The 24870-nt window shown below is 44.7% G+C and overlaps 2 protein-coding genes across 6 annotated transcripts; one reads left to right on the forward strand and one right to left on the reverse strand.

Annotated features, from left to right (window-relative positions):
• Nucleotides 1-1777: 1777 nt before the first annotated feature.
• On the reverse strand, nt 1778-19835 carry CEP104 (centrosomal protein 104kDa). Its single transcript, XM_014952428.1, has 22 exons — nt 19762-19835; nt 18887-19050; nt 18128-18301; nt 17667-17805; nt 16934-16999; nt 16500-16576; nt 16160-16328; nt 15564-15722; nt 14681-14929; nt 13549-13752; nt 12876-13043; nt 12033-12206; nt 10340-10516; nt 9351-9557; nt 8730-8846; nt 7915-7951; nt 7365-7446; nt 6620-6728; nt 5784-5922; nt 5267-5334; nt 3852-3942; nt 1778-2042 (listed from the first exon to the last, which is right to left on the reverse strand). Exons 2-22 carry the CDS (start codon nt 18997-18999, stop codon nt 1906-1908), a joined length of 2856 nt encoding a protein of 951 aa, XP_014807914.1. The 5' UTR covers nt 19000-19050; nt 19762-19835; the 3' UTR covers nt 1778-1905.
• Nucleotides 19791-24805, forward strand: DFFB (DNA fragmentation factor, 40kDa, beta polypeptide (caspase-activated DNase)). Of its 5 annotated transcripts, none has more exons than XR_001413211.1 (8): nt 19859-20006; nt 20099-20225; nt 21840-22028; nt 22578-22657; nt 22914-23084; nt 23245-23345; nt 23830-24055; nt 24565-24805. XR_001413211.1 is itself a non-coding variant. In XM_014952426.1 (8 exons), the coding sequence occupies exons 1-7, from the start codon at nt 19893-19895 to the stop codon at nt 24039-24041; spliced, it is 999 nt and encodes a 332-aa protein (XP_014807912.1). In that variant the 5' UTR covers nt 19859-19892; the 3' UTR covers nt 24042-24055; nt 24565-24805. The 5 variants fall into 5 exon arrangements, 4 of the variants coding, with proteins under 4 accessions (XP_014807910.1, XP_014807912.1, XP_014807911.1 ...); XM_014952426.1 differs by having other exon boundaries at nt 23825-24055; XM_014952425.1 differs by having other exon boundaries at nt 23825-24805.
• Nucleotides 24806-24870: the final 65 nt, after the last annotated feature.

Below are 24870 nucleotides of genomic sequence, written 5' to 3' on the forward strand. Positions count from 1 at the left end.
GACCAATTAATTTTACCCTGGGAAGCCATTGCCCAAATGTTGCGAGTAGAACCACGAGGATTGTTGTGTTGGGTACAAAGCATCACACATTGTGTCTTAACAGAATTTGTTTTCTTTGAAACTATTAAATGGCCACATGCAGCAGCCTATGGAAGTAGAACCACGAGGATCATTGCGTTTAACAGAATTTGTTCTCTTTGAAGCTATTAAATGGCCACATGCAGCAGCCTATGGATGTTTATTTTAATCAAGATCTTACTAGAGAAAAAATAGTGTTAGAGCTGGATTTAGAAGCAAGTGGAAAAGTACACTAGAGCAGGGAAAAAGGTGTAGATTCATGAATTCAAGCTTTTCAGGGCCTTGCTAAGATCTTGGGGATGCATTTCAGAATTAACTGTAAGATTTTAAAACACAACTTTAGTTTTTGCAGTAGCTCCATCCATACCTACTCTCATTACGTACCAAATGGGACCCCTGCGGTTCGGTTTAACCCCCCTGTCAAGAGCACTAATAAGTATAATAAGGACTAATAAGGCACTTGGTGCTCATTTAATGGTGCTCCCTATGCGCTGGCCCGTCACATGGCAACAGCCAGCCCTCATGCTTTTTATTTGGTGCTAATTTTTGGAGTTGAGCAGCACTTTGGGTGCTGCTCTGCTGCCTTTAGAGGCCTAAACCTGAAATATGTGCGGATTCAGGCCTCCACAACAAACCTGCCTCTCGCCGCAAACAAGAAGGGTGACCCTGTGTGACCCTGTTTTTTTGGCAGAAAACTATTAGCAATATATTCCACAATTGTTCCCTTGAAGTGATTACCTTGTAAAGTCAGCTAATATAGACATTCCTTCCCAAGCTTTCACAATGTGCAATTGCAAACAAGTGTCACGCTTAGATCAAAAGATCAAGCGCTTTTCAGCTCTTGTCCTGAAAGCCTGGTAGGGCTTTCTGCTCTTCCCCAAAAGAAAGCCAGGACACAGCCAACTGTGGCTTTTGGATCTCAAGGAAATTCCTTCCTGGATCTCAAACCCAGCCTGGTAGAGCCCCAGCCCCAGAGCAATCCCAGGAGCAGGGCTCACCTCAGCTGCCTGTAACCGCAGCTGCAGCGCGACTCTGTTACCTCAACTCGTTGGGCAGATTTTCAACATGAGGAACCAGCCAAAGACCAGGGCATGGCCTCTGTGCCATAGAGGGAATGTAACAGGTCAAATCTCTCCCACATTTGCACATTTCTAGGAGCAAATCCCGGTGCTGCACATGCAGGTGACACAAGAGCTATCAGACAAAGCCCAGCCTCTGTGCCACAGAGGGAATGTGACAGGTCAAATCTCTCCCACAACATTTGCATATTTCTAGGAGCAAAACCCAGTGCTGCACAGGCAGGTGACACAAGAGCTATCAGACAAAGCCAGTACCGCTCAAGGCTGATCAACAGCCCCAAGGAGTCAAACAAAAAAGATGACAAGTTGTCCACAATTTTTAAATAACTATTAACAACTATATGTCCAGTTATTAAGACAAAGGAAAAAATACTTGTCCTGTCATCGCTTTGAGTATGTTTTGCCAGTGCTTTTATTTGGACCCCCTCTCGGGGTTGGGATCTTGCTTCCTATAGAGGGAAGAGAGACGGGGGTCAGTGGGGATGGGGGTCAGTGGGGATGGTGAGGATGGGGGTCAGTAAGGATAATGGTCAGTGGGGATAGTGGGGATGGTGGGGATGGGGATCAGTAAGGTCAATGGGGATGGGGGTCAGTGGGAATAGTGGTCAGTGAGGGCCAGTACCGCTCAAGGCTGATCAACAGCCCCAAGGAGTCAAACAAAAAAGATGACAAGTTGTCCACAATTTTTAAATAACTATTAACAACTATATGTCCAGTTATTAAGACAAAGGAAAAAATACTTGTCCTGTCATCGCTTTGAGTATGTTTTGCCAGTGCTTTTATTTGGACCCCCTCTCGGGGTTGGGATCTTGCTTCCTATAGAGGGAGATCGAGATTTTGCTCCTGAAGGACCCGTTTTCTTTAAATACTGGCCACCTACTTTGCCTGTGGAGAGAAAAGACAGATCGTTATTGCTAGCACATCTAGTCCCAGTCTTGAATTGTATCTACCATTTTGGTTCTCACGATATATTAAGTCTAAATAACTGATACCAGCAACTAAGAGTTGGCAGCATCTAGCTGAGGTGCATCTCGTACCAGGAGGGGTAGGACTAAGTGGTCAGGGCTCCCTCAATATCTCTAGGAATTTGCTCTGGAGTTTTAGCTTGACCCAGGAAGGATTTAAGTTCCTCCTGACCATGTTTCCAAACTCCAAGCAGCCACAAACTAATCAGTGCTCTCGTTAGCAAGCAGAAATAGCAGGGCTGCAGACAGACAGACAGACAGACAGAGAGCGGTGATGGCAGGTCCAGCTGAAGACTGGAAACTGCTGAGTTTAATCCCATTCACTAATAACAGCTGAAAGAGACAGTTCAAGAGCTCTCTCCAGGAGCTTGGGGTAATTGTGGGACACAGACAGGAGCAAAGCAAGTAGCAGAGAGAGGAGGTTAATTCCAGCAACAACCCAAACACACCGGGGACAAATAACCCTGAAAAAAGTCTGAAGGAGGAATGGGATGTTAGAAGAGTTTTGGTGCTGCAGGCAGTGAAAATAGCTTGTTTGTTTAACTCCTGTCTTCAGGATATAAAAGGATTTTGCATGGGCTTTATTTATAAAGATGACTGTTAAAAAACCACCTGACATCAGCAGCAATTTTTGCACAGTCATAAATTCTGCCTAGCTCCTGGGTCCAAGCTGAAAAGGAAAAGCAGCACGCAGCACTAACGATTCAATTCAGTTTGTAATTAGGATGAGATTAGCACCCTCTGATTGGACAGTAAAAGCTAAATTGGGCTCTGGGTTCTCTGTGTCAGCGTTCAGGAGCTTTCCAGCACGTTAACTGTTTGGTGTCACTGCTGACTGTTCCAGTCATGGTCACACTAGTGAGGTCCAGCTGAAAAGTGGAAACTGCTGAGTTTAATCCCATTCACTAATGACAGCTGAAAGAGACAGTTCAAGAGCTCTCTCCAGGAGCTTGGGGTAATTGTAGGACACAGACAGGAGCAAAGCAAGTAGCAGAGAGAGGAGGTTAATCCCAGCAACAACCCAAACACACAGGGGACAAATAACCCTGAAAAAAGTCTGAAGGAGGAATGGGATGTTACTGGCCAGAAGAGTTTTGGTGCTGCAGGCAGTGAAAATAGCTTGTTTGTTTAACTCCTGTCTTCAGGATATAAAAGGATTTTGCATGGGCTTTATTTATAAAGATGACTGTTAAAAAACCACCTGACATCAGCAGCAATTTTTGCACAGTCATAAATTCTGCCTAGCTCCTGGGTCCAAGCTGAAAAGGAAAAGCAGCACGCAGCACTAACGATTCAATTCAGTTTGTAATTAGGATGAGATTAGCACCCTCTGATTGGACAGTAAAAGCTAAATTGGGCTCTGGGTTCTCTGTGTCAGCGTTCAGGAGCTTTCCAGCACGTTAACTGTTTGGTGTCACTGCTGACTGTTCCAGTCATGGTCACACTAGTGTGCAGGAACCAGATTGAAGTGACCAAATTATCAAATCCCCACAATGAACTGAGCTGATGCCTCTGAAACTGCTGTTACTGAGAGGGTTTGAGAATCCACTCCCCGAGCAGACTGTAGGCCATTCCAGCAGAGGAAACAGCAGTCAGGTTACACACATGCAGAAACCGTGTTGAACAAGCAATTAAGAGCCCTCTTGCTTTCAAGGATGAAATACTTTTCTTAAGTAAAGGCAACACAGTAAAAACCATTAATTATCGTTATCATAAAATAGCATCTTACCAGGCTGCACCAGAAGAGTTTTATTCATTGTGGAAAACCTCCGTTGATTCATTTTACAGCCATTGATGCCCATTAGGTGAGACTTCCAGGCCTAAAGTCAATTAGAAAGGAGTAATATTACAAAACCAGCAAAATTAGCCGATCTTTTATCTAGTCTATCTATGTATGTACATTTAAAACACGGGGAAAACGAGAGCTCTACACAGATTTTATGGCAATAGCATTTCGATCTGCTCACTCATAAAAGCATGAACACCTTATGACTTAACAGGTAGAACAGAAATCAATATATCAATTTTTAAATATACCTTAAAAGGTACCTCACAATAAAAAAAAAAAAAAATCCAGCCAGATACTAGAAATGAAAAGCGAGTGACATTTGTTTTGCTTTTTAAATTTCCTCAAGAGCTGAGCTCAAGTCAGGAAAACAAGGTACAAATAAGATGGAAAATCTTTTCAACTATACATTGAGCTGAAAAGGCGTGGGCAGGACTACAAGGCTCTGATAATAGCTGCAGCATTCAGCAGCCTGAAGGAGTAGGAGCCGCTATTACAAGAAAACATGACAGATGCTTCAAACTAGAAGCTACGTGAAGTCTCTCACTTCCAAGAATAATTTGCACAGAAGCAAGAAAAAACATAATATCCCCAAATGGAACCACCACATACATTATACATTTCTCAACAAACCTTTCAGACTTGGTTACAATATTGTCTGAGCTCCTCACGCCGGGCAAAGTAAAAAGGATTTGGACAAAACTTCCTTTTGAGAACAAAGCGCTACTCAAGGGTCAGGTCCCATCGAAAGGGAGACAATGACACAGGTGACACCAGCCATGGACCTTCCACTGGCTCTAACACCAAGCTCAGAGCTGTTGGCTGCCTCCTGGACAGACTTCTTCAGAAAATTAAATCATACCCACAACTACTTGAAGATGATCATAACATAGCCTTAGTGGACTCATACAAAAGACTGAAATGGATATTTTACGTATTTTTCCGACCAAATCACTTTTTATATAATACCAACATATACTTTCAATTGCCAAAAAACCATTTTGGAGCTGGCATGTCAGAGATTTCATAGCATCTGTGTAGAAAGCAGAGAGACCTTCACAACTCCCTTGACCCTTACAGCAGTTCTTGCTTAATTTCTTCAAGAGAATTTTTTCTTATACCCCAAATCAACACCATGTTAATCCTGGCTGCTCTGTTGGAGGTGCTCAGTCTTGCTGCAGTATTTTAAGCTGCAATATGTCAGCCCTAGGGTTTGGAGGGACAATTTAGCCATCCCAGATGCCAGCAATAATCCAGGCAAGTTCTTAAGTCACTGGGCATAAGGCAATGTTAGGAGAGGACACGGATTCAGTCCCAGTGACACAACAACATCAGACCCATCTGGAAGGCAGCCTCACCTCCTCTCCTGGGGGAAAGTTGTCATGGCACAGGGGGCAATGGTTTGCCACGTTCTCTGGTTTGGCAGCTGAAATGATTAGAAAAATAATGTGAGAACAGCAAAGACAGGCTAATTTCAAATACAGGAGGAGAAGTTGCACAACAAAGAGCATAAAACTACCCCACAGCTAAACCAGCTCCTACCCTATTAACTGCTCCCAAAGAAGCCCCATTTAACCATCTACACTGAAACAAGATCAAAAGGAACAACAGGGCTTAATCCACAAGGACGTGGTAGCAGCTTTCTGTTCTCCTCACTTGTCCTCCCCCGTGCATTCACAGAAGCAAAGTATTTCAAGCACTGGGAAACTCAGGCATTTATTCCAAAAGTGTTCCCTCCTGAGGATTCACTTTGATTTCTGAATCCATAGAGCAGCACCTCAACAGGAGGGCTCCGACTCCCCAGAGGTACACAAGATTTGAAAGTCTGACTGACTTGATTTTTGAGGTTCAACCTTCCTGTTCCAATCTACTCACAATTGCAAGTCTTGCTCTTAATATGTTTGGGCAACTCCTCTTTTGGCAGGGCCTCGCTGCATCGCTGACATTTCCCAAAATTGTCCTTTTTATCACAATCCATCAACAAGTGCTCGGTCAGGCTGGCGATTTCCACCACCTGCAACAGGGCGAGAGGGACCCAGAGGTTTTGTACCATGCAGAGTAAATAATGAGAGGATTTTAAAAACTGCTTATGTGTTTTTTTGGAAGTTAAATCTCTCACTTTCCAAAATGACAGAGGGAAAATGAAATTTTAATCCTGTTATTAATACAATTTACAATGCTGCTCCTTTCAAAAGCACTGCCCAAGAGCACTCAGTTGTGTTCAGCATTCACCTACGTTAGTGTTAAATATCTCAGAGCACTTTAAACCCAGAATAACAACAGTTAATATCTTAAGAGTATCCCCAGGCAGTGTCTGCCTCACCTGTTTGCAGTGCTCACATCTGGTCAGCATCGGGCAGTGTCTCCAGTAATGGAGATCCAAACCTTCCTCTGTGAAGGATTCGTCCCTTTCACCATGAGAGGGACCCAGAGGTTTTGTACTGTGCAGAGTAAATGATAGGATTTTAAAAACTGCTTATGTGGTCTTTGGAAGTTAAATTTCTCACTTTCCAAAATGACAGAGGGAAAATGAAATTTTAATCCTGTTATTAATACAATTTACAATGCTGCTCCTTTCAAAAGCACTGCCCAAGATCTTTCAGTTGTGTTCAGCATTCACCTACGTTAGTGTTAAATATCTCAGAGCACTTTAAACCCAGAATAACAACAGTTAATATCTTAAGAGTATCCCCAGGCAGTGTCTGCCTCACCTGTTTGCAGTGCTCACATCTGGTCAGCATCGGGCAGTGTCTCCAGTAATGGAGATCCAAACCTTCCTCTGTGAAGGATTCGTCCCTTTCACCACAAAAAATACATAAACTAGGAAAAAAAAATACAAACGTCACTAACTTCACAGAGTGAAACTGATGAATCCTGGTTCTTGTGGTAGAAACTATTCTAAAAAATAGCCATCATCTTGGTAAACCTTATTTTCCCTATATAGTGCTGACCTTAGGATAGGGCATGAAAAGATACTATTATCATTTATGGTAAATACAACTATAATTTGTTTGTACAGAAAGATGTAATTCCACAAAAGCACCAAGAACAGCTCAATAATTTGTTCATACAGAAAGACGTAATTCCACAAAAGCACCAAGAACAGCTCATTGAAACTGGCTTTCACAGCCCCAGAATTTCTCTATGGCCTTATCCCACAATACACATGAAAGCTACAATATGTCTTTGCAGCTGAACATCAAACTCTGGCCACTTCCTATCACACAAGCAACTGCTCAGAAAACAAGTTCAAGGTCACACTATCCAAGAACTTTAAAAAATCACCATCTGGTATTGCCTGGTGATATTCCCAAATCTGTTAGAAAATATTTTCGCTTTCATTGTTTAAATTCCAAAGGTATTAGCTTTGATCTACTGGAAAAATGTTATTAAGGTGATTAGCTTGCAGGTTATACCAAGTGCTTAAGGTGATTAGAAGCTGCTCATCTAACTTACTTATCCAAGTAATTTGTGACAGAGTAGTGATTATCTGGAATCTCTGCTGCTGCAGTCGGTGGGCTTTCATTTACCTGGTACCCTGTAAAAAGAGAATTATTAAAACCAAGATCACATTTTAATTCAGTTTTGTGCATGCCTAGAACCTGCTTCTCTGGATCCTAACAGCAAAAAACCCTGGAATACCATTGCCATACTGGGAAATGAGCACTGACAGACAACAGACCTGCAGGCAGCTGGGAAACTACTGCTTTAGTCATCTAGTGAGTATTTATACACGTAGTAGATGATCTACCTCAGGTTGGGGAGAAAGCTAAAGTAGTTTCAAGCCAAGACACACTCATTTCTTAGGAGAAATTAACTAGTTATCTGATGGTAACTTTTCTTCTGTGAAATGGTTATCTCTATGGCAGACTGAGACTCAGCCAGGCTGATGTGCTCTGGCATGACTTGAACTGAGATCAGTCAATAATCCATTGAGCATCTGCAGTCTTTCAAAGCCATCTTGAAATATTTCTACATTTCCTTAATACTATTTGAAATTACCTACCTTGATACTTTGGCTTGTGAAAATCCGATTCTTTCTCCTATTGAACAAAGAAATTTAAGTCAGAAATTTGCTTCATGACAGTGATTCTTCCCAGGGAGAAGGCAAACAGATTACATCCTGATTTTTCTCTGGAATTAACAACCTAGCAGCAGAGCCAATGCATTACAACATTTGTGTCTCTGGTCCTACAGCAAATCTCTCAGGTATTGAGACAGTGATCTTCTGAGGATGGGAAACAGCCCCTCTTCCAGCACCAGGGCAGCTGACTGCCAGTCTAAGGGTCAGATTTAAAATTTCATGGAAGTGCAGCACATCGTGCTTCTGGGGGGCCTTGGCACACTGTTCCTGTTCTCTGGCTGACACAGACACACCCAGACTTGTAGAAACACCCTGAAACTTACCTTACGATAGACAAAGCTGTTATAAAAAAGAACCCAAGTTTTATACTCTGTTAGGAAAAACAACCCCCCAGATTTTAAGCTGGACTGCTGAAGGGGAAAGCCAGTCAGTGTGTGTTATGGAGTCTCTCCCTCTCTCTCAGTTTTTGTTTTGGTTTGGTTTTTGGTTTGGTTTTGTGGTGTTTTTTTTAATTTTATAACCAGAAACAGTAATGTTAATTCTCTAAGCCCGAATTTTATAAACAGAAACAGTAATGTTAATTCTCTAAGCCCGTGATACCCGAGGAAAAAAAAGGATTAAAAAAACCTAAAAATCAAAACCAGAACACCCTAACCTTTCCAGCTTGAACTTCTGCTATGATACCCGAGGAAAAAAAGGATTAAAAAACCTAAAAATCAAAACCAGAGCACCCTAACCTTTCCAGCTTGAACTTCTGCTTGTATCTCCCTCAGAGCTGCCAGCTGTCCTTGCAGGACTTTTATTTCTTCCTTCTTCTGTTTCTCTGCTTCTTTTGTCGCTGCCTTTCTCTGTATCTGTCAAGAAATACTCTTTCAATTACACAAGTTTTTGACCCATCTGTCATACAGAAGAGATTGCAAAACACATCAGCATAGAATAAACAGTGAATCTAGCACCAGAAATATCCTGCTCGGTGCAGTGATTGGTCTGTCACAGTAAAAAATCTCCCTCCTCCCAAATTCCTCTGCATTAACCTCAAAGAAACACACACCATTTCCTCTGTGCTGACTGCTTCCAAGGCAAGGCAGCATAAAACAGTATTTGCCAAAATGATCGTGTATTATTTCCAAAGTACCACCTCCATATTCTTTGTAGTCTTTATTTGGAAGAGTGAGCACATGTAATAAAGTGAACCCCAGCTTTTCACACTCAGTTATGTCAAAAACACACCTTGAGATGTGTTGTTACATGTGCTACATGTGCCATTCACCACCTAATACAGCCATGAAATCAGCCTGTTTCTCAGAGCAATGCAAAGTTTAAAATAGCTGCGTATGTTCTACCCTCTCATCACGTACCCTGAGCTCAGCTTCAGAAAGTTTACCATCTATTTTAGTAAATCCATCAAAGAGTGTTTTATAGAGAACAGTCTTGCGAATGCTGGCGGTGTCGGGAGGGAGATACTCCAGAACAGCAGCCCTGTGCCTCCGGTACATGTCGAAGATAATCCGCAACGCCACATCCCGAACCTCATAAACTCTGTGCTCCAAAGCTCCTGTTGCAAACTGAAAGGAAAAAAAAACAAAATTATGCCTCTTTTCCCACATGTTTTTTAAGGACTTGCTGATCACAGGCTGCCCAGGGAGGTGGTGGAGTCCCCATCCCTGGCTGTGTTCAAGGGACGTTTAGATGGGGTACTGAGGGATATGGTGTAGGGGAGGACTTTGTAGAGTAGGGGAGATGGTTGGACTCGATGATCCCAAGGGTCTCTTCCAACCTAGACAATTCTATGATTCTATGATTAATCCAAGAGAATTATTGCACTGCAGTGGGAGAAATCTTCACACAGATGGTTTTTTTCAAACACCTTTGAACCCAGTGATTCTTTCTTTCTCTGTTGACATCTTGCTTCCTCACAAAGTCGTGAGTTGCACCTCCAAGAGGCTCTTAAATTCTCTTTAGCAATTCACCAAACACCCCAAAACAGGAAGACAAGCCTTAATAAAGCAGGAACAAAAACATGCCTTCCATGCTGTGAACTGCATGGGCTGCCCAGGGAGGTGGTGGAGTCACCATCCCTGGAGGTATTTAAGAAACGTGTAGACATGGTTCTTCAGGGCATGCTCTAGTGCCCAAGATTACTGGTTTGTGGTGGGGTGCTGTGTGGGTGGGTGATGGTTTTTGGTTTGGTGGTTGTTGTTGTGTGTTTAGGTGGTGGGTGCTGGTTTTTTCTTGGGTTTTTTTTGTTTGTTTGTTTGGTTGGTTTTTTTTGTGGTTGGACTCGATGATCTCTGAGGTCCCTTCCAACCACTACAATTCTGTGATTCTGTGCACTCAAGACTCTTACCTTCATGACGTTGCTGACGGTGAAGCCAGAGTTCTCCGTTCCCAGGTCCTTCAGGAGACGTTCCACCAACTCCACCTGACTCATCGCCACGTGTGTGGGGGCGTTGGGTTTTAAGGGTTGAACCAGATGAACTGGGATGATCTGAAGAGGTTTAACTTCACTACACAGTGCCATTTCCTACAAACGTACAGAGAGCCAGGGCGCGTTTAGGAATGCTAAATGTGGACAGTTAACTGTCTTTGCAAAGTAGAGCTATTCTAAGTTACTTATAACAAGTTAAGTAAAAAGAAATAAGCCTTCTCTGAGGAGTAGCTGCTTATTTGTTACTTTAGCAGCCAGCAGTTGCTTGTAAAGGCTTTAAGGAGAAGATTATACAGATGTTTGGTCTTTATCTTTGGCATCAGAGAGAAAGCTACTGAGAAATCGATAAAATCTTAGACATACTGAGATGAGCTGTAGAACTGGGCGTAAGACAAACGTCAAGAACTCCAACTGACACTGAACTACATGAGGAGGAGGTAGATGAGAAGCGTCACAAAGGATACAAACACGTCAGGATGGATTTCAAGAGTGCTTCAGAAGCATGTGTCATCTTAGAATTTCTCATTCTATTTTGCAAGGGACCTTAAGGGCTAAATTCTGCTGTTATTCAAAGCTCAATGTTTATTTCTTGGCAGGTTTAATAACCGGAAGCAGCCCTGCTCCCCGTTCCTGTCAGCAGACAGATGCTCAAGCAGAGGAAGGTGCCCATAGTCTCACCTCCCGAGGGCCTGCACAGTTGTCACCGGGCTGCTTTGGACACACTTATTTCTAGAAATACCCAGCAACTTCCCTAGAGAAGTGCTTATTCAGGCAGTGTATTAGCAGCGATACAAAATAAGCACATTTTCCTTCTCTGCAGGCCAGGTTCTGTTTACAAAAATACACTTGTAACCATTTCTGATTTCCTTTCTCATTCAATTACAAAATCTATTATTAACAAGCCAAGCAGCAGTAATAAAGTCACCAGTCACCTCTGGGGTTACAGTGGCACACCAGGCCACTTCTCTCAATAATGCTGTTACGATTTTATTTATGTCCACAGTGAAAGGAAAGTCTTTTCTCTCCAGGTGTGGATGCAAGCGAGGGTAAGTGACCCAGAGCCAGGACCCACTCTGCTCCTGCAACTGACTTCACACATTTCCATGCAGAACTACTGCTCTTCTTCTAAATTCTACAGGACAATAGAGCTGAGCAAGGCATGGGCTGTGTCCTTAAAAATGGGCACCTTTTCTATGCCTTTGCTAAGTTGATTTTCAAAAGTCAACTGTCAAAAAGGCAATGAAATCCCACCACAGGCCGAGGAGCACAATGTACCTGCCTGCTCTCAGCTCTGCACATCACTTGCAGAATAATACAAGAAGAAGAAGAAGAATACAGAAGAATACAAGTTAGACCTTTCTCATCACACTGTCCCCAACAAAGGCTAAGAAGAATACGAGTTACACCTTTCTCATCACACTGTCCCCAACAAAGCTGCCAACACACTGCTCGAAAAAACACAGTAAAGAGAGTAAATTGGTGCTACGGCTTCCCCTGCCATAAAATGCATAATCCTTTACAGCAGCAAACTCTGGACTTGAAATCAAGCCTTTATCCACCTACAAGCTCTGTGACATTCTTAATGCAAATCACTTTGAAGAGAAACACCTACCCGAATGAAGTTAGAAGCCAGAAGGCGAAGCCGCGATGAAGAGTCTCCTGTTCTAGACAGCAAATCTGGAAGTGTTTTTTCCACACAATGACAAGTTTCTGGCTTTCCTAGTTTATGCTTTGGTATGTACTGCGTAATGATCATTTTTAAAAGTTTCAGGGAAGCTTGAAAAACCTAAATTAGAAAGAGAAAGGAAACACTGAACAAAAATACCACACAGATCCCTGTTTTCAGACAATATAATACAATCTTTTCTGTAGCTCTAAAGACCAGCAGCAGCAGGAATCTGGAATTACAGTAACACTCTTGGTGGAAGCTACTTCAGGTCTCTATCCTCCAGAAAACATGTTGCTAGGGCTTAGCTGAAAGGCTTCAGAGTTTGTTTTATAGAGAGTAACACAGCTCTTGATTTTTTTTCTTTTCTTCCTCTTTAAGGCTTATTTGAAGCCTTGGTCCCCTTAGGCTAACTGTAGCCTCTCAAGATGGGAACTAAAAGTTACTTCATTACCAAATTTCAACCTTAAAAAAAAAAAGCAAAACTGAAGCCCACAAAGCTCAACCTCAGCACACATTTACTGCATCAGCAGTTGTTCTAAAGCTCATTACTCAGCCCTGGACAGAATTTTCTGTGCTGCTGAATGCCTGACATTGCCCAGTCCCTGATGCTAACTAAAAGCTGACATTCCAATTGCTTTGGGGTTTTGGGTTTCTTTTGTTTTTTTTTTTAAAACTTACTCAACAGTTTACAAACTATTTGTTTGAAGTATCTTAACCACATGGTTCTACAATTTTGGCCGCTGTTTTTTCACAAGAGCATTTATCATCAAACACATCACAACTTACTGAGGATACTATGTCTTTGATTGCCCTCCTCACAAGAAAGATGGCAGCCCTCAGCATGTTCTTTAAATCATCCTTTGGGGTGTTTACTGACACTTCCAGCAGCTTCTTATATACAGCCAGTAAGGCATCTTCTCGATAGGACCACGTTTTGGAATATGCTCCTGAAACCTGAACACAGAACCACTTTAATTCTTAACAGGCCAACACTGATACTTCACTATTTATTCAACATTTATATATAGAAACAGCCTCAAAAGAACATATGAACTTAAGCATGAAATCCCTAGGTGTTTCCTACGGTGTTTCTGCACTTTTTTAAAATAATGGTGAGTAAAATGGATTAACAAGTCAGGCTCAAGGAACCATTCCAGAGACAGTAATGGTTTCTCTCCCTACAAAAGACCATTCACAGTGAAAGTTATGGGTATTCTGGTAGGGTCTGTACCCTAAAGCATCTACTGACACACCTTAATAGCTCATCAAGTAATTATTCATAAAAGCTACAGCATCATACAAGCATTGAAAGCAGGCCCCCATATATTGAATTTTAATCTCAGATTTGTAAGTAATGGCTCTGAACGTGTAAAAATCGTATGAGCAGGTCCTTGTTGGCATATCAAATCAACTCAGCACAGGGGACAGCAATCTATGAGTTTATTGTGTTGTTCTTTACCAAAGCTTCTCCAAACACCTCAATAGCAGGGCTGGCCTCCCTCAGAGCCTTCTCTGTCAGCGGTTCTGGCTCCCCAGTGATGCCACTTCTCGGGGTGTCACTGATGTCCTCTGCAGCCACCGGTGGCTCCAGGTAGGCAACTGCTTCAGCAGGCTGTTTGCAGAGAGCTGGAAGAGGTCTCTCATCATAAGGTAAAAGTTCAACCTGAGAGAGAAGATAAAATTTGCTATTGTAGAAATGACTTAGATGTAAAGTCATTTCTTTATATCTAAGTCATTTCATCACTAATTGGATTAACCTCAATGCAGGTTCCCCCCCATCAAAGCAGTGTCACTTTACAATGAAGTACAGATATTGAAGTTCCCATAAGGACATCGTGAAGAAATGGAACCAGTGCCTGTGAATAAAACTTATTTCTTATCTACAGAATACAATAAAACACACACAAAATGCCTGTTGTGGAAGTGCACACATCTGCAAAAGAAACCACCTGTTGAAAGGAGGCCAGCAAGTCATAAAGCTTTATCTGTTAAATTATCCCATGTAAGCATCCTGTTAAGAGGGAATCTGACTGCCATCAGTGCCAGCACAAGTCTCCCTTAGCTTCAAAACCCAAACATCAAGCTGACTAGATACCATGACCTTCTTCCTCTCTTTAGGCACAAAACCAACTCTGACCCTATGGCCACATTCCAACTAATTCCCTTGCTGCTGTGGATTCATCCAACATGATCTCTAAGGAGATTTATTAAGCCATTAATGGGGCAAGCAAAATTCAGCTTACACTGTATCAGCCACGTTACCCCCAATTAGTCATTTTGTGTCTATTTGCTTCCATTCATCTATTTGTAAATCAGGTATAATCCACTTTTGCCTTAATCTTAATGCACATTTGTAAAAGCTTCCAAAAAAACATACAAAAGAGCAAGGCCAATGCCAATTATTGGATAACATTTGTAAAAGCTTCCAAAAAAAGAGCAAGGCCAATGCCAATTATTGGATAGGCACTGCTCAGGAACAGTCAGTTCAGAAACCACGAGAATAACGACCCAAGACCTTGCTGTTTTAGAAGTCTGAACACAAGATGATCTGCTGTGACAGATTTCTGCAGTGACAGAGGTAAAATACTCACATTTTTTTTGAGAAACACTTCCCTGGAGGTTGTGGGATGAGCCACGGGAGGAGGGGACGGATGGGGAGCAACGGGCTGAGCAGAAAGGGGATGTGCTGTTGGCTTCTCTTCTAGCAAAGGCTCTGCCTTCCACGTCTCTCCTTTTTGTGGTTCTGTGCGCTCAGAGGGAGGTGAATTTGTAGCTTCTGTGCGCTGAGGGTTGTCAGGATAAATCATAGACTCCAAAGGCAATTCAGGTGGCTTTTGAATCTGAGAAAGGGAAGAAGATTTTGTAAAGCAAAGCTAACAATGTACTAAAATCACAGTTCACACACCTACAGCTCTGAGAGTCAATGACATTCTGCTGCTTTCAAGTTAGTATCAGACCTCGTTTACAGATGTGTAATCATTTCCAGTGGATGCAGTTTTATGAAAGAATTGAAGAATCATTCTGTGTGGATGTGTGTGTGGTGAGATTATAAAGCTTCCCATTCTGAGAACAATATAAAACTCTATTTTATCCCATTAATTCTGTATGGTTAGCCACGATGCCAGAATAAGCCTGTTATACCCCTTCAAACTACGAGAAGGTATCATATAAGTCTGTATTGGGTAGCCCTGAAATTATGCAAAACATCCAAAATTCTAATGTCATTTGTCAAAGACCTCAGCAGTTTAATGTAATGTAATTCATGGAGAATTAAGTATGTTCATGAAGTGCCACGTGCAAGTCTTTGGTCAGGGAAATCCACAGTCCAAACAGAAAACTTTAAATCCATATGTAATTGTCATAAAACACCTGTGCAACAACTCTTATTTCCTGAATTTATCTTGGTAGCTCTGCTATTTCTATTTACAACAACAGCATGATAACACCTCCTGGATTAGGAGTAAGAGTACCCACCATCAGCTCTGCATCCAGCAGGTCGTGGAGCTCCAGCTGCTGGTAGACCTTGAGGCGATAGGCTTCCATTTGCTGCTTCTTCTTTTTAGCAAGATCATAATCCTCTTTCTCCACAGCACAGCGCTTCTCCACCTCGTACCGGCCCAGCCGCTCCCCGACCTAGAAGATGGAATAACGACCTAGTTTGGAATCACACTACTGGACATTTGTACCTGTTCCACTATTTCCAGCCAAGTTGTTAAATCAAGCTATCAGATCTTAAAATTACTCTTTTGAAGGGTTATCAGGCATTGGAATGGGCTGCCCAGGGAGGTGGTTGAGGCCCCATCCCTGGAGGTGTTCAAAAGAGGGGTTGATGTAGTGCTGGGAGATAGGGTTTAGTGATGATGCTCCTTGTTTGTTGTGTGGGTGTCTATTTTTGTCAGTCAGGTTGACGGTTGGACAAGATGATCTTTAAGGTCCCTTCCAACCTAGAAGATTCTGTGATTCTGTGAAAATATACTGGCAATCGTTACGATTCCACATGAATGCCAGGGTCCCTGATGGACCCCCAAAACACCGTTTGGCTTAAGAGACAAACAGTCTCTCAACAATACCTTCTGCAGGTCGGCGATGGCTTGTTTGAGTTTCTTGGCGTAGTCGTAGCGTTCGTGATGGGCGGCTTCGCGCTTCTTCTCATCCAGTCTGCGGATGATCTGAGCAACTTCTGGGTCCTGGTACATGTCAAAAGCCAGATCATCCAGAGGTGAAATGGCGTCAGGTTTCCTGAAGGTATAAAATGGGTAAAAGAAACTTTCAGCTAATCCAAGATAGATCAGGCTGAGCGTACATCTGCAGGGATCCCATTAACAGGGAACTAACAAAATCCAGAGACCGAGAACTACTTTAGACTGAGCAGGCATTATTGCCAGGGTAGATGCAAAAGAACATCCTTACCCAAGGTAAGTTCCATCCAAAGCAGGATCATCTGATTTAATTCCTAAGTAGTGGTCTATCAGCTTCTCTCTGGAAGACTTTGTAGGGGAAGAAAACATATCTTAATGCATATTCACCAAGCGCGTGTTCAGGACAGAAATTCTGACTTGCCACAATCACCAAACACTACACAGCTTATAACAGTTATGCTCTGGGGCATATTGTAATTTGGAGAGGCTGAAAGTGCGAATGTTCCAACTGATTACGGTTTATTTTTTGTATCCACAAATTAGGCTCAATTTTTGAGAGCTTTCTTGCTTCAAGGTAACATAAAAAAATAAAATAAAAATCAATACCTGGCAGCTCTGCTACAGCAAAAAACTACAAGAAAGATGCGCTCCATTACCCCAAACCCGTGTAGCAACAGCAAGGAGAGAGGGATGCTGTGCACTTACGGTGCTATTGCTGTCATCACTGTAGTCTGCTGGGTCCCCAATGATGTTTATAGCTACCAGGGCAACCTGGGATAGATTTGAAGAAAATGTGTAAGCATAAGGTCATTACTTTTTCCATATCTTATGAAAACTGAAACAACAAAAAAATGGACCAAAAAACAGTAAAAAAAAAAAAAAAAGAATAGGGCCTGTGGTCTCTGGGGTGGTGTGGAAGCAAAAAAAAGCACCAAGTGCTAGATGTACTTCTTGCTTCATTAAAAATTGATTACTGAATCTACAGACCACATTGCAGAGTCATCAGTTGTTCCCTTTTCTGCTCTGAGATGGAAGTGAGAAAAGTCACTGCAGAATTGGGGCAGATATCTGCTTTTTCTGTACGGGGATGGCTGTACAACACCTCCACTTAACGCCACATCAGATCCTAGAGACCAGAAGTGGTTCTCTAGCTGCTCTCTGAGGAGAGACTTTGTCTCCAGCACAGAGCCCGTGGTGTAGCCTAGAACTCAGAATGAAAGGCAGTAACAACGTGCACCTGACTCGCTCGTTCTGGATGAGTTGCACGCACTTAGTCATGATCCCAAGTCACTTAAAACCTCTTATTTGTATTTTCTGTTTTAAAAGAAAACAAAAATAAACCCAGGAGCTTTCAACCAACATTTTTAGCTTCTACAAATCAAGGGAGCAGATTCCTATGCCTGTTCTGTCACCTAGATTACCAAGCAAGGACTCTTACCTGACCATATAAGTTGTATTTATTGACATAATTTTTATGGAAAATCAGCTTCAGGTACTGGCCAACTGCATCCATATACACCGATTTTAACTCTCGTGCTTTGAAATCAGTCTTTTCATTGTCTGAGAGAGGGACATAACTGCGAAGGAAAACGTTAACAAGTAAGCAGGGGAAATGTACAAATGCACAGCTGTATCTTTGCCCCTCAGGCTGGTACTTTGATAAGGTTCAAAACTCCCTCATAACTGAAACAACGCGTGCTGTCATCTGGCAAGTGTTCCTCTGCATCGTGCCTCCTACACCTATGTCTTCAGCTTTGTTACAGATCTAAGCAAGCCCAGAATCTCTTTACTGCTTGCAGCAAAGCGTAGCATTGTCGCGTGCAAAGCATAATGAGTATTGTTGCCTCCTGAAGCCTTTCTGATTAAGGTAGGAAACCCATTTAGAGCTTTCTGACTTACCCTAGTCTGTGAAACCTCTCTGACTGATAAGGAGCAAAGTATTCAGGCAAGCTTTCACTGATGTAGAACTCAATTTTGCTTGAAATCATGTACTGGTGAGCAAGCAACTGCAGTTTTCGTATTCGACATCTCTCCACCAGCTGCAGAACAATTTCCTGTGGATACTGACAGAGTCTGAAAACATACACAATCTCTGAACCATCTTTTTAAAGATGACTGCGCTTCCAACTTGAGTAACATTTAATTATGAAACTTTCCACAGTTATTACAGTTTAATTCAGTATTAGGAAGATTGTAAAAAGAAACCCAAGAGTAGAGTAGAGACAATCTTTTGTTCACCACACACATGTGTATGTTAAAGTGTCCACACATTTCTAGGGGATGTCCTGAGAAGGCTGCATTTTTAAGACTAAGCCAAGGCAAAGTCCAGGAAGACTGACAAGAATAAAAAATAGTTTCCTTTTTTTTTTCTTTTTAAAGGACTATATTTAAATGCAATGTGATGTGATGCCTTTAGGTGGTAATCAAGGCACATTTTCCCCCCCAGGATAAGGGCGGGGATTAAAGGAACTTTTTTGGCTTTATAATCAGTTTGGTCTGGGATGCTGTGGTACATCTTTCCCCCCCCAGAATAAGGACGGGGATTAAAGGAACTTTTTTGATTTTATGATCAGTTTGGTCTGGGATGCTGTGGTACATCTCCCACACATTTTAACCCCGGTGTCTCAGAGCTGTGCACGTTCCTCCCCCTGGCAGTACCTGGGCGATCGCCATCCATTCACCGTTGGTGCATGAACCATCAGCTCTTTGGCACTGAAGCCATCTTCGTGTCCCGACGAGCTCACCACCACAAACCCGATCTTGTGGGGCATCCTGTGAGGCCAGCCAGTCAACACAACGATGTTTCGAGCTTCAGCTTGTCCCTGGAAGGACAATAAAAGAACACGGAAACACTTCAGTCGCAAATTAAATGCTGTGGTCCGAGGAGTCAGTTGATGATGGCCACAAACCTAAATTTTCTACAATTAATACTGGCCACATAAAGCACGCCGTGTTCTTATGCTGAGCGTTTTATTAGTACTTGGTGAAATGAGGGTTTAGCTAACTTGTACAGCAGTTCGCCAATAAACTCGATTAAATCTGCTAATCCAAGACAGGACCTGAGACTATTTGAGCTCCAATACGCACACAGGAGCGACCTGTACTGTCCTGGCTATGCTTGAACCCAAGGAAAAAAAACCAAACAACCAAGGACAGGGTGAAATTCACCCAAAGCCAGCACCTTTCCACAACCCCACACAGGGCCAGGCTGCTGACAGGGACAGCAACGCCCGGCAGGACAAGCGCTGCCAAAGACCACCGCTTTAGGGGTTTAGGGGATATTATGGCAATAATGTCAGCCCTCTCCCTCCTCCCGCAGGCCCGGCCCCGCTGCTTCGCCTCAGCGGGCGGCAGCAGGCCGCGGCGGCGCCCCGCAGGCCCCGCAGGGCTCATGGCGCCGGCTCGGGGGGAACGGCTAAGCCGCCGAGCGAGCCGCCCTGAACGGCAGCGGCCCGGTGGGGACCTCGGGGGAGGCCGGCCCGGGCGGAGGGGAGAGGAAGGGAAGAGAGAACACCAAGCCAGGCCCCACTTGCCTCAGCGCGGCCCCATCGCCGGGTTTCATGGCAACGCCGCGCACGCGCGTCCGTCTGTCCGTCCGTCCGCCCGCCCCCCCCAACCCCGGTGCCTCCCCTCAGGGGCGCATGCGCGGCGGGAGGGCGGTGTGATGGCGGAGGGACCGCGGCCATTCCGGCTGCGCGGGCGCGGAAGCCCGCAGAAGTTCGGTGTGGCGGCCGGGAGCTTGCGCGGGCTCCTGCGGAAAGGCTGCCGGTTGCTGCAGGTGCGGGCCGGGGATCGCGGGAAGGGCTGATCGTGCTGTGTGGGACCGGTGAGGCGGCCCGGGCGGTGGCTGACGGGGCCCGCGGGGGGCAGGTTCCCTTGGCAGGCAGCCGGCTCTGCCTCTACGAGGACGGGACGGAGCTGACCGAGAGTTATTTCCGCGCCCTCCCGCCGCAGACGGAGCTGGTGCTGCTGGGCCCCGGGGAGAGCTGGCCGGGATGTGAGTGAGTTCCGCGGCGGGGATCGTGAACGTGGAGAGGGGTGTTTTATTTTGATCTGCTGGAGGGTAGAGAGGCTTTGCAGAGGGATCTGGACAGGCTGGATGGATGGGCTGAGACCAACGGGATGAGGTTCAACAAGGCCAAGTGTCGGGTCCTGCACTTGGGTCACAACAACCCCCTGCAGCGCTACAGGCTGGGGGAAGAATGGCTGGAGCTGCCGGGCAGAGAAGGACCTGGGGGTGTTGGTGGACTGTCAGCTGAACAGGAGCCAGCAGTGTGCCCAGGTGGCCAAGAAAGCCACCAGCATCCTGGCCTGGATCAAGAACAGTGTGGGGAGTAGGACCCCAGAGGTGATCATCCCCCTGTACTCGGCACTGGTGAGGCCCCACCTCGAGTACTGTGTCCAGTTTTGGGCCCCCCACCACAAGAAAGACATTGAGGTGCTGGAGCGGGTCCAGAGAAGGGCAACGAAGCTGGTGAGGGGTCTGGAGAGTAAGTCTGATGAGGAGAGGCTGAGGGAGCTGGGGGTGTTCAGTCTGGGGAAGAGGAGGCTGAGGGGAGACCTTATCGCTCTCTCCAACTCCCTGAAAGGAGGGTGTAGAGAGGTGGGGGTTGGTCTCTTCTCCCAAGTTACAGATGATAGGACAAGGGGTAATGGGTTCAAGTTGCGCCAGGGGAGGTTTAGACTGGACATTAGGAAACAATTCTTCACAGAGAGAGTGGTCGGGCATTGGAACAGGCTGCCCAGGGAGGGGGTTGAGTCACCATCCCTGGCTGTGTTTAAGAACCGTTTAGATGTGGTGTTGGGGGATATGGTATAGGGGAGAACTTTAGAGTAGGGTGGATGGTTGGACTCGATGATCCCGAGGGTCTCTTCCAGCCTAGATAATTCTGTGATTCTATGATAGGATAAGGTGTGATGGCTGTGGAATAACGCCCTATATGAATGATTTAACATCGGAGAGAAATCTCATGGAACACAGCTGCTAAAGGAAGCTCACTTTTTCCAGGCTTGAGCTACAGAGACACACGCACCACCCCCACCAGTGCTGTCTCCAGCTCTGGGCCCCCCAACACCAGAAGGACATGGAGCTGGTGGAGTGGGGCCAGAGGAGGCTACGGAGATGCTGGAGGGGCTGGAGCCTCTCTGCTGGGAGGACAGACTGAGAGAGTTGGAGGGGTTCAGCCTGGAGACCTTCGAGCCCCTTCCAGTCCCTCAAGGAGGTCCAGGAAAGCTGGGGAGGGACTCTGGATCAGGGAGGGGAGCCCTAGGAGGAGGAGGAAGGGTTTGACACTGAAAGAGGGGAGATTTAGGTTAGACATTAGGAAGAACTTCTCTGCTGTGAGGGTGGTGAGAGCCTGGCCCAGGTTGTCCAGAGAAGCTGTGGCTGCCCCATCCCTGGAGGGGTTCAAGGCCAGGCTGGATGGGGCTTGGAGCAACCTGGGCCGGTGGGAGGTGTCCCTGCCCAGGGCAGGGGGGTTGGAACAAGATGATCTTTAAGGTCCCTTCCAACCCGAACCATTCTATGATTGGGGTAGGGAGTACAACCAGCAGTGGGGGGGGGGGGGGGAAGAACTTGGTCATGTCCCTTCAGCCCCCCCCCAAACCGCAGGTGCCAGCGACATCGAGCGGTTCCTGGCTGCCTTCTCCAGCCAGAGAGACGCGGTGGTGGAGGCAGCACGGCAGCTGCTCTCCGGGGAGCGGGCCCCCAGGAGGCAGAAGCTGCTGGCGGATCTCATCCACAACCTGAGCGAAAACATCCTGGCCGAGGAGAGGGATGAGGACGAGAAGTGGTTTGAAGGTGCGTTCTGTCACCCGCTTGGGGGCAGCAGGTCTCAATCTGCTCAAAAGAGTCACTTCTCTCAGGTCTACTGTTCTTAAAGAAAAGTAGTTTAAAAATCTGGGAGTCCTTCTGGCCGGTGGGATTTGGTACCTGGTCAGGGGGTTAGTTATCAAATGACCATGCGTTTTTAAGTTTCTTTTCACAATCTCTAGTGTTCTGTATGCATATTAACAAGAAATATTTAAGAACTATAACATCTAAGAAACATTTAAGAACTACTGCTCTCACAGCAGATGCTCTGCACGGTCCTTTTAAGTGCTAAGAGTCTTAAGTCTTAAACCAGTAAAATAAAAATGGGAAAGAAAAAAAACCTCTGTGCATAATGAATTTGTGAAAAGAAGGGATAAGTTCCCAGGTAGGCAGATGCCCAGGACTGAGTCCTGAGTTACAACACGATCTAACTCCCCCTCTGTGCGTAGTGAGTTTGTGAAAACAAGGGATAAATTCCCAGGTAGGCAGATGTCCAGGACTGAGTCCCGAGTTACAACACGATCTAACTCCCTGTAGGTCTGGAGTCTCGCTTTAAGAACAAATCGAGCTACATGCGGTACAGTTGTGAGAGCAGAATACGGGGCTACATGAAAGAGGTAAAAGCTTCTCTTAAGTAACTTATTTCCAAGCTTGTAGTAAAAATAACCCTGTGACCACATATAAAACGCTTTTATACCGCAACAAACTGATAGCAGAAAAGAGCCTTGGGCTGCTCCAGCTAAAAATAACCCTGTGACCACATATATATATATAAAACGCTTTTATACCGCAACAAACAGATAGCAGAAAAGAGCCTTGGGCTGCTCCAGGCACCCAGGAATGATTGTTGGGTGGTTTTTTTTCCCCCTCCAGGTTAGTGGTTTCATTTCAAATGTTCACCCTGCAGCAAGAGATGCCTATAAAGGGATAATTGACCTGATGGCGGAGAAACTGAAATCCGTGAAATATAATGGGTGCTACTTTGACAGAAGGGAGGAGGAGGAGGCCCGTCTGTGCACGCAGGAGGGGTGGTTCTCATGTCAGGTGAGTTCAGCCTGCTCTAAAGCAGAGGGTCTTGGTTCCCACAAGCAGTGACACGTCTTGCAGTGATGTTGGAGGAAGGGAATGGTTCCCTGGGTGGTGCACAGAGTAGTGTCAGGCATGACAACCAGCACCCCTTTCACTGCAGCCTCTTGTTTTCCAGGGGCCTTTCGACAGCAATGAGTGCCCGTGTAAGCATTCAATCAACCCCTACAGCAACAGGGAGAGCAGGATCCTCTTCAGCACCTGGAATCTCGATCACATGTACGTAGAGAGGATTAATCCAAACTCAGTGCTTTTGTGCCCTTCATCTGAGGCAGGAAAGGTAGAGCCATTGAGTCTTTACACCGCGCAGCCAGCTCCGCTGCGAACAGTGCCTTGTGATAAAGGATGCTCAGATGCTGCAGCTGTTTCTGACAACATAAAATCCCCAAGACAGATTATAATGCTGCCTCTCATTAGCTGCTTTGCTTCTCTTCAGATTTGCTTTGTATGGAAACATCCCCCCTCCTCACCGCACTCTCCTTTGTGAAGGCTCCTCTCTGGCAAAACCCCATTTTCAGGCATTGTCTGTTTGTGAGGCAAACAGCGTTCGCTGAACTGATTTCCTCAGGAAAACAAATTAATCATAAACCTAGTTATGGTGAAAGAATTCAAATTCTGCCTGGCTCTAAAAGGGAGATGGAGACTTATTATGAAAAAACTTTTGATGGCAATATTGTTTTCTCTTTTGTGTATTGAAGAATAGAGAAGAAACGTGCTGTCGTCCCAGAACTGGCAGAAGCTGTCAAAACACGAGATGGGAGAGAAGTGAACTGGGAATACTTCTATCAGCTGCTGTTTACCGTGGAGAATTTAAAACTTGTACATATCGCTTGCCATAAGAAAACCAATCATCATCTCAGCTGTGACAAAGCTAAAATTTACAGAAAAGGGAAACAAAACCACAAGATTTCATAGCGCTATCCCTGGAAGTGAGTCCTGCTTTTTGCAAAATCGTGTCACTTGGTATCATTGTTAAATAGCTCGAGTTTCTTAAACAAAAGCTTATTTAGGAGTCCCTGGCAAAAGAGACTTGCAAAGTGATTCAACTGCCATCTCACAACCCAGACATTCCTATCGTGCCTCATTCTGCTCTCCTGCCTTCTCAGTGACTGGAGTCTTCCTCAGATCGTGCCCTGTCGAGTGTGATAAGATACAGCTGTGAGTCAGGGTGTGAAGATGAAGCCAGAGGCTGGTGCTGGTTACACCCTACGATCTGAGGGCACTTGTAGATTTGTATTTTACTGAGTATTAGGCCAAACAAAGAATACTTCAGGGGAATTATTTTGCTCTGAGCCAAACACCTGCGCTTATTCCTGACCACCCTGTTTGCTGGTGCTTTAGACCCACGTCTCCTGGGAAGAAGAGTAAGGCCAGGGCACAGCTTTGCTTTTACCTCTGCTCTCTGTCAGCTTGCCCATTGATTTCCCTTTCCTTTCAGACACTTTCTGCCTCTTCACCTTGAGTTTGCTTGAAGCAGTACAAGGATATTGTGTAATAATCATGTTTACCTGCTACTTCAGAGAATGGGCCTTCTGTAAAACACTTCCTACCTCAGGTAACAAAATACAAATAGATCCATTTTTACTTGATTTTTTTAAAATACCTGCTGAGCAACTGAACTTTTAAAGACTCAGTGTGACACAAATTTTTTTTTTAAATAAAAAAAAATGACCACCATCTCTCTGTGTGTGTACATGGAGGCAGAGGAGCACAACTGGTCAATGGGGGGTAACAGCACGGCCAG

The sequence above is a fragment of the Calidris pugnax genome, unplaced genomic scaffold, assembly GCF_001431845.1.
Source record: "Calidris pugnax isolate Ruff unplaced genomic scaffold, ASM143184v1 scaffold217, whole genome shotgun sequence".
Classification (NCBI taxonomy): domain Eukaryota; kingdom Metazoa; phylum Chordata; class Aves; order Charadriiformes; family Scolopacidae; genus Calidris; species Calidris pugnax.

Bases quoted from the DNA above. Each gene is read 5' to 3' on its own strand.
- DFFB (XM_014952424.1), top strand. From the start codon at position 19,893: ATGGCGGAGGGACCGCGGCCATTCCGGCTGCGCGGGCGCGGAAGCCCG. The intron at 20,226-21,839 runs GTGAGTGAGTTC...CCCAAACCGCAG, and splicing joins CGGGGAGAGCTGGCCGGGAT to GTGCCAGCGACATCGAGCGG. The intron at 23,085-23,244 runs GTGAGTTCAGCC...CTTGTTTTCCAG, and splicing joins AGGGGTGGTTCTCATGTCAG to GGGCCTTTCGACAGCAATGA.
- CEP104 (XM_014952428.1), bottom strand. From the start codon at position 18,999: ATGCCCCACAAGATCGGGTTTGTGGTGGTGAGCTCGTCGGGACACGAA. The intron at 5,923-6,619 runs GTGAGGCAGACA...GCCCTGTTGCAG, and splicing joins GATGTGAGCACTGCAAACAG to GTGGTGGAAATCGCCAGCCT. The intron at 2,043-3,851 runs GTAAGATGCTAT...TTCTCTCCACAG, and splicing joins AACTCTTCTGGTGCAGCCTG to GCAAAGTAGGTGGCCAGTAT.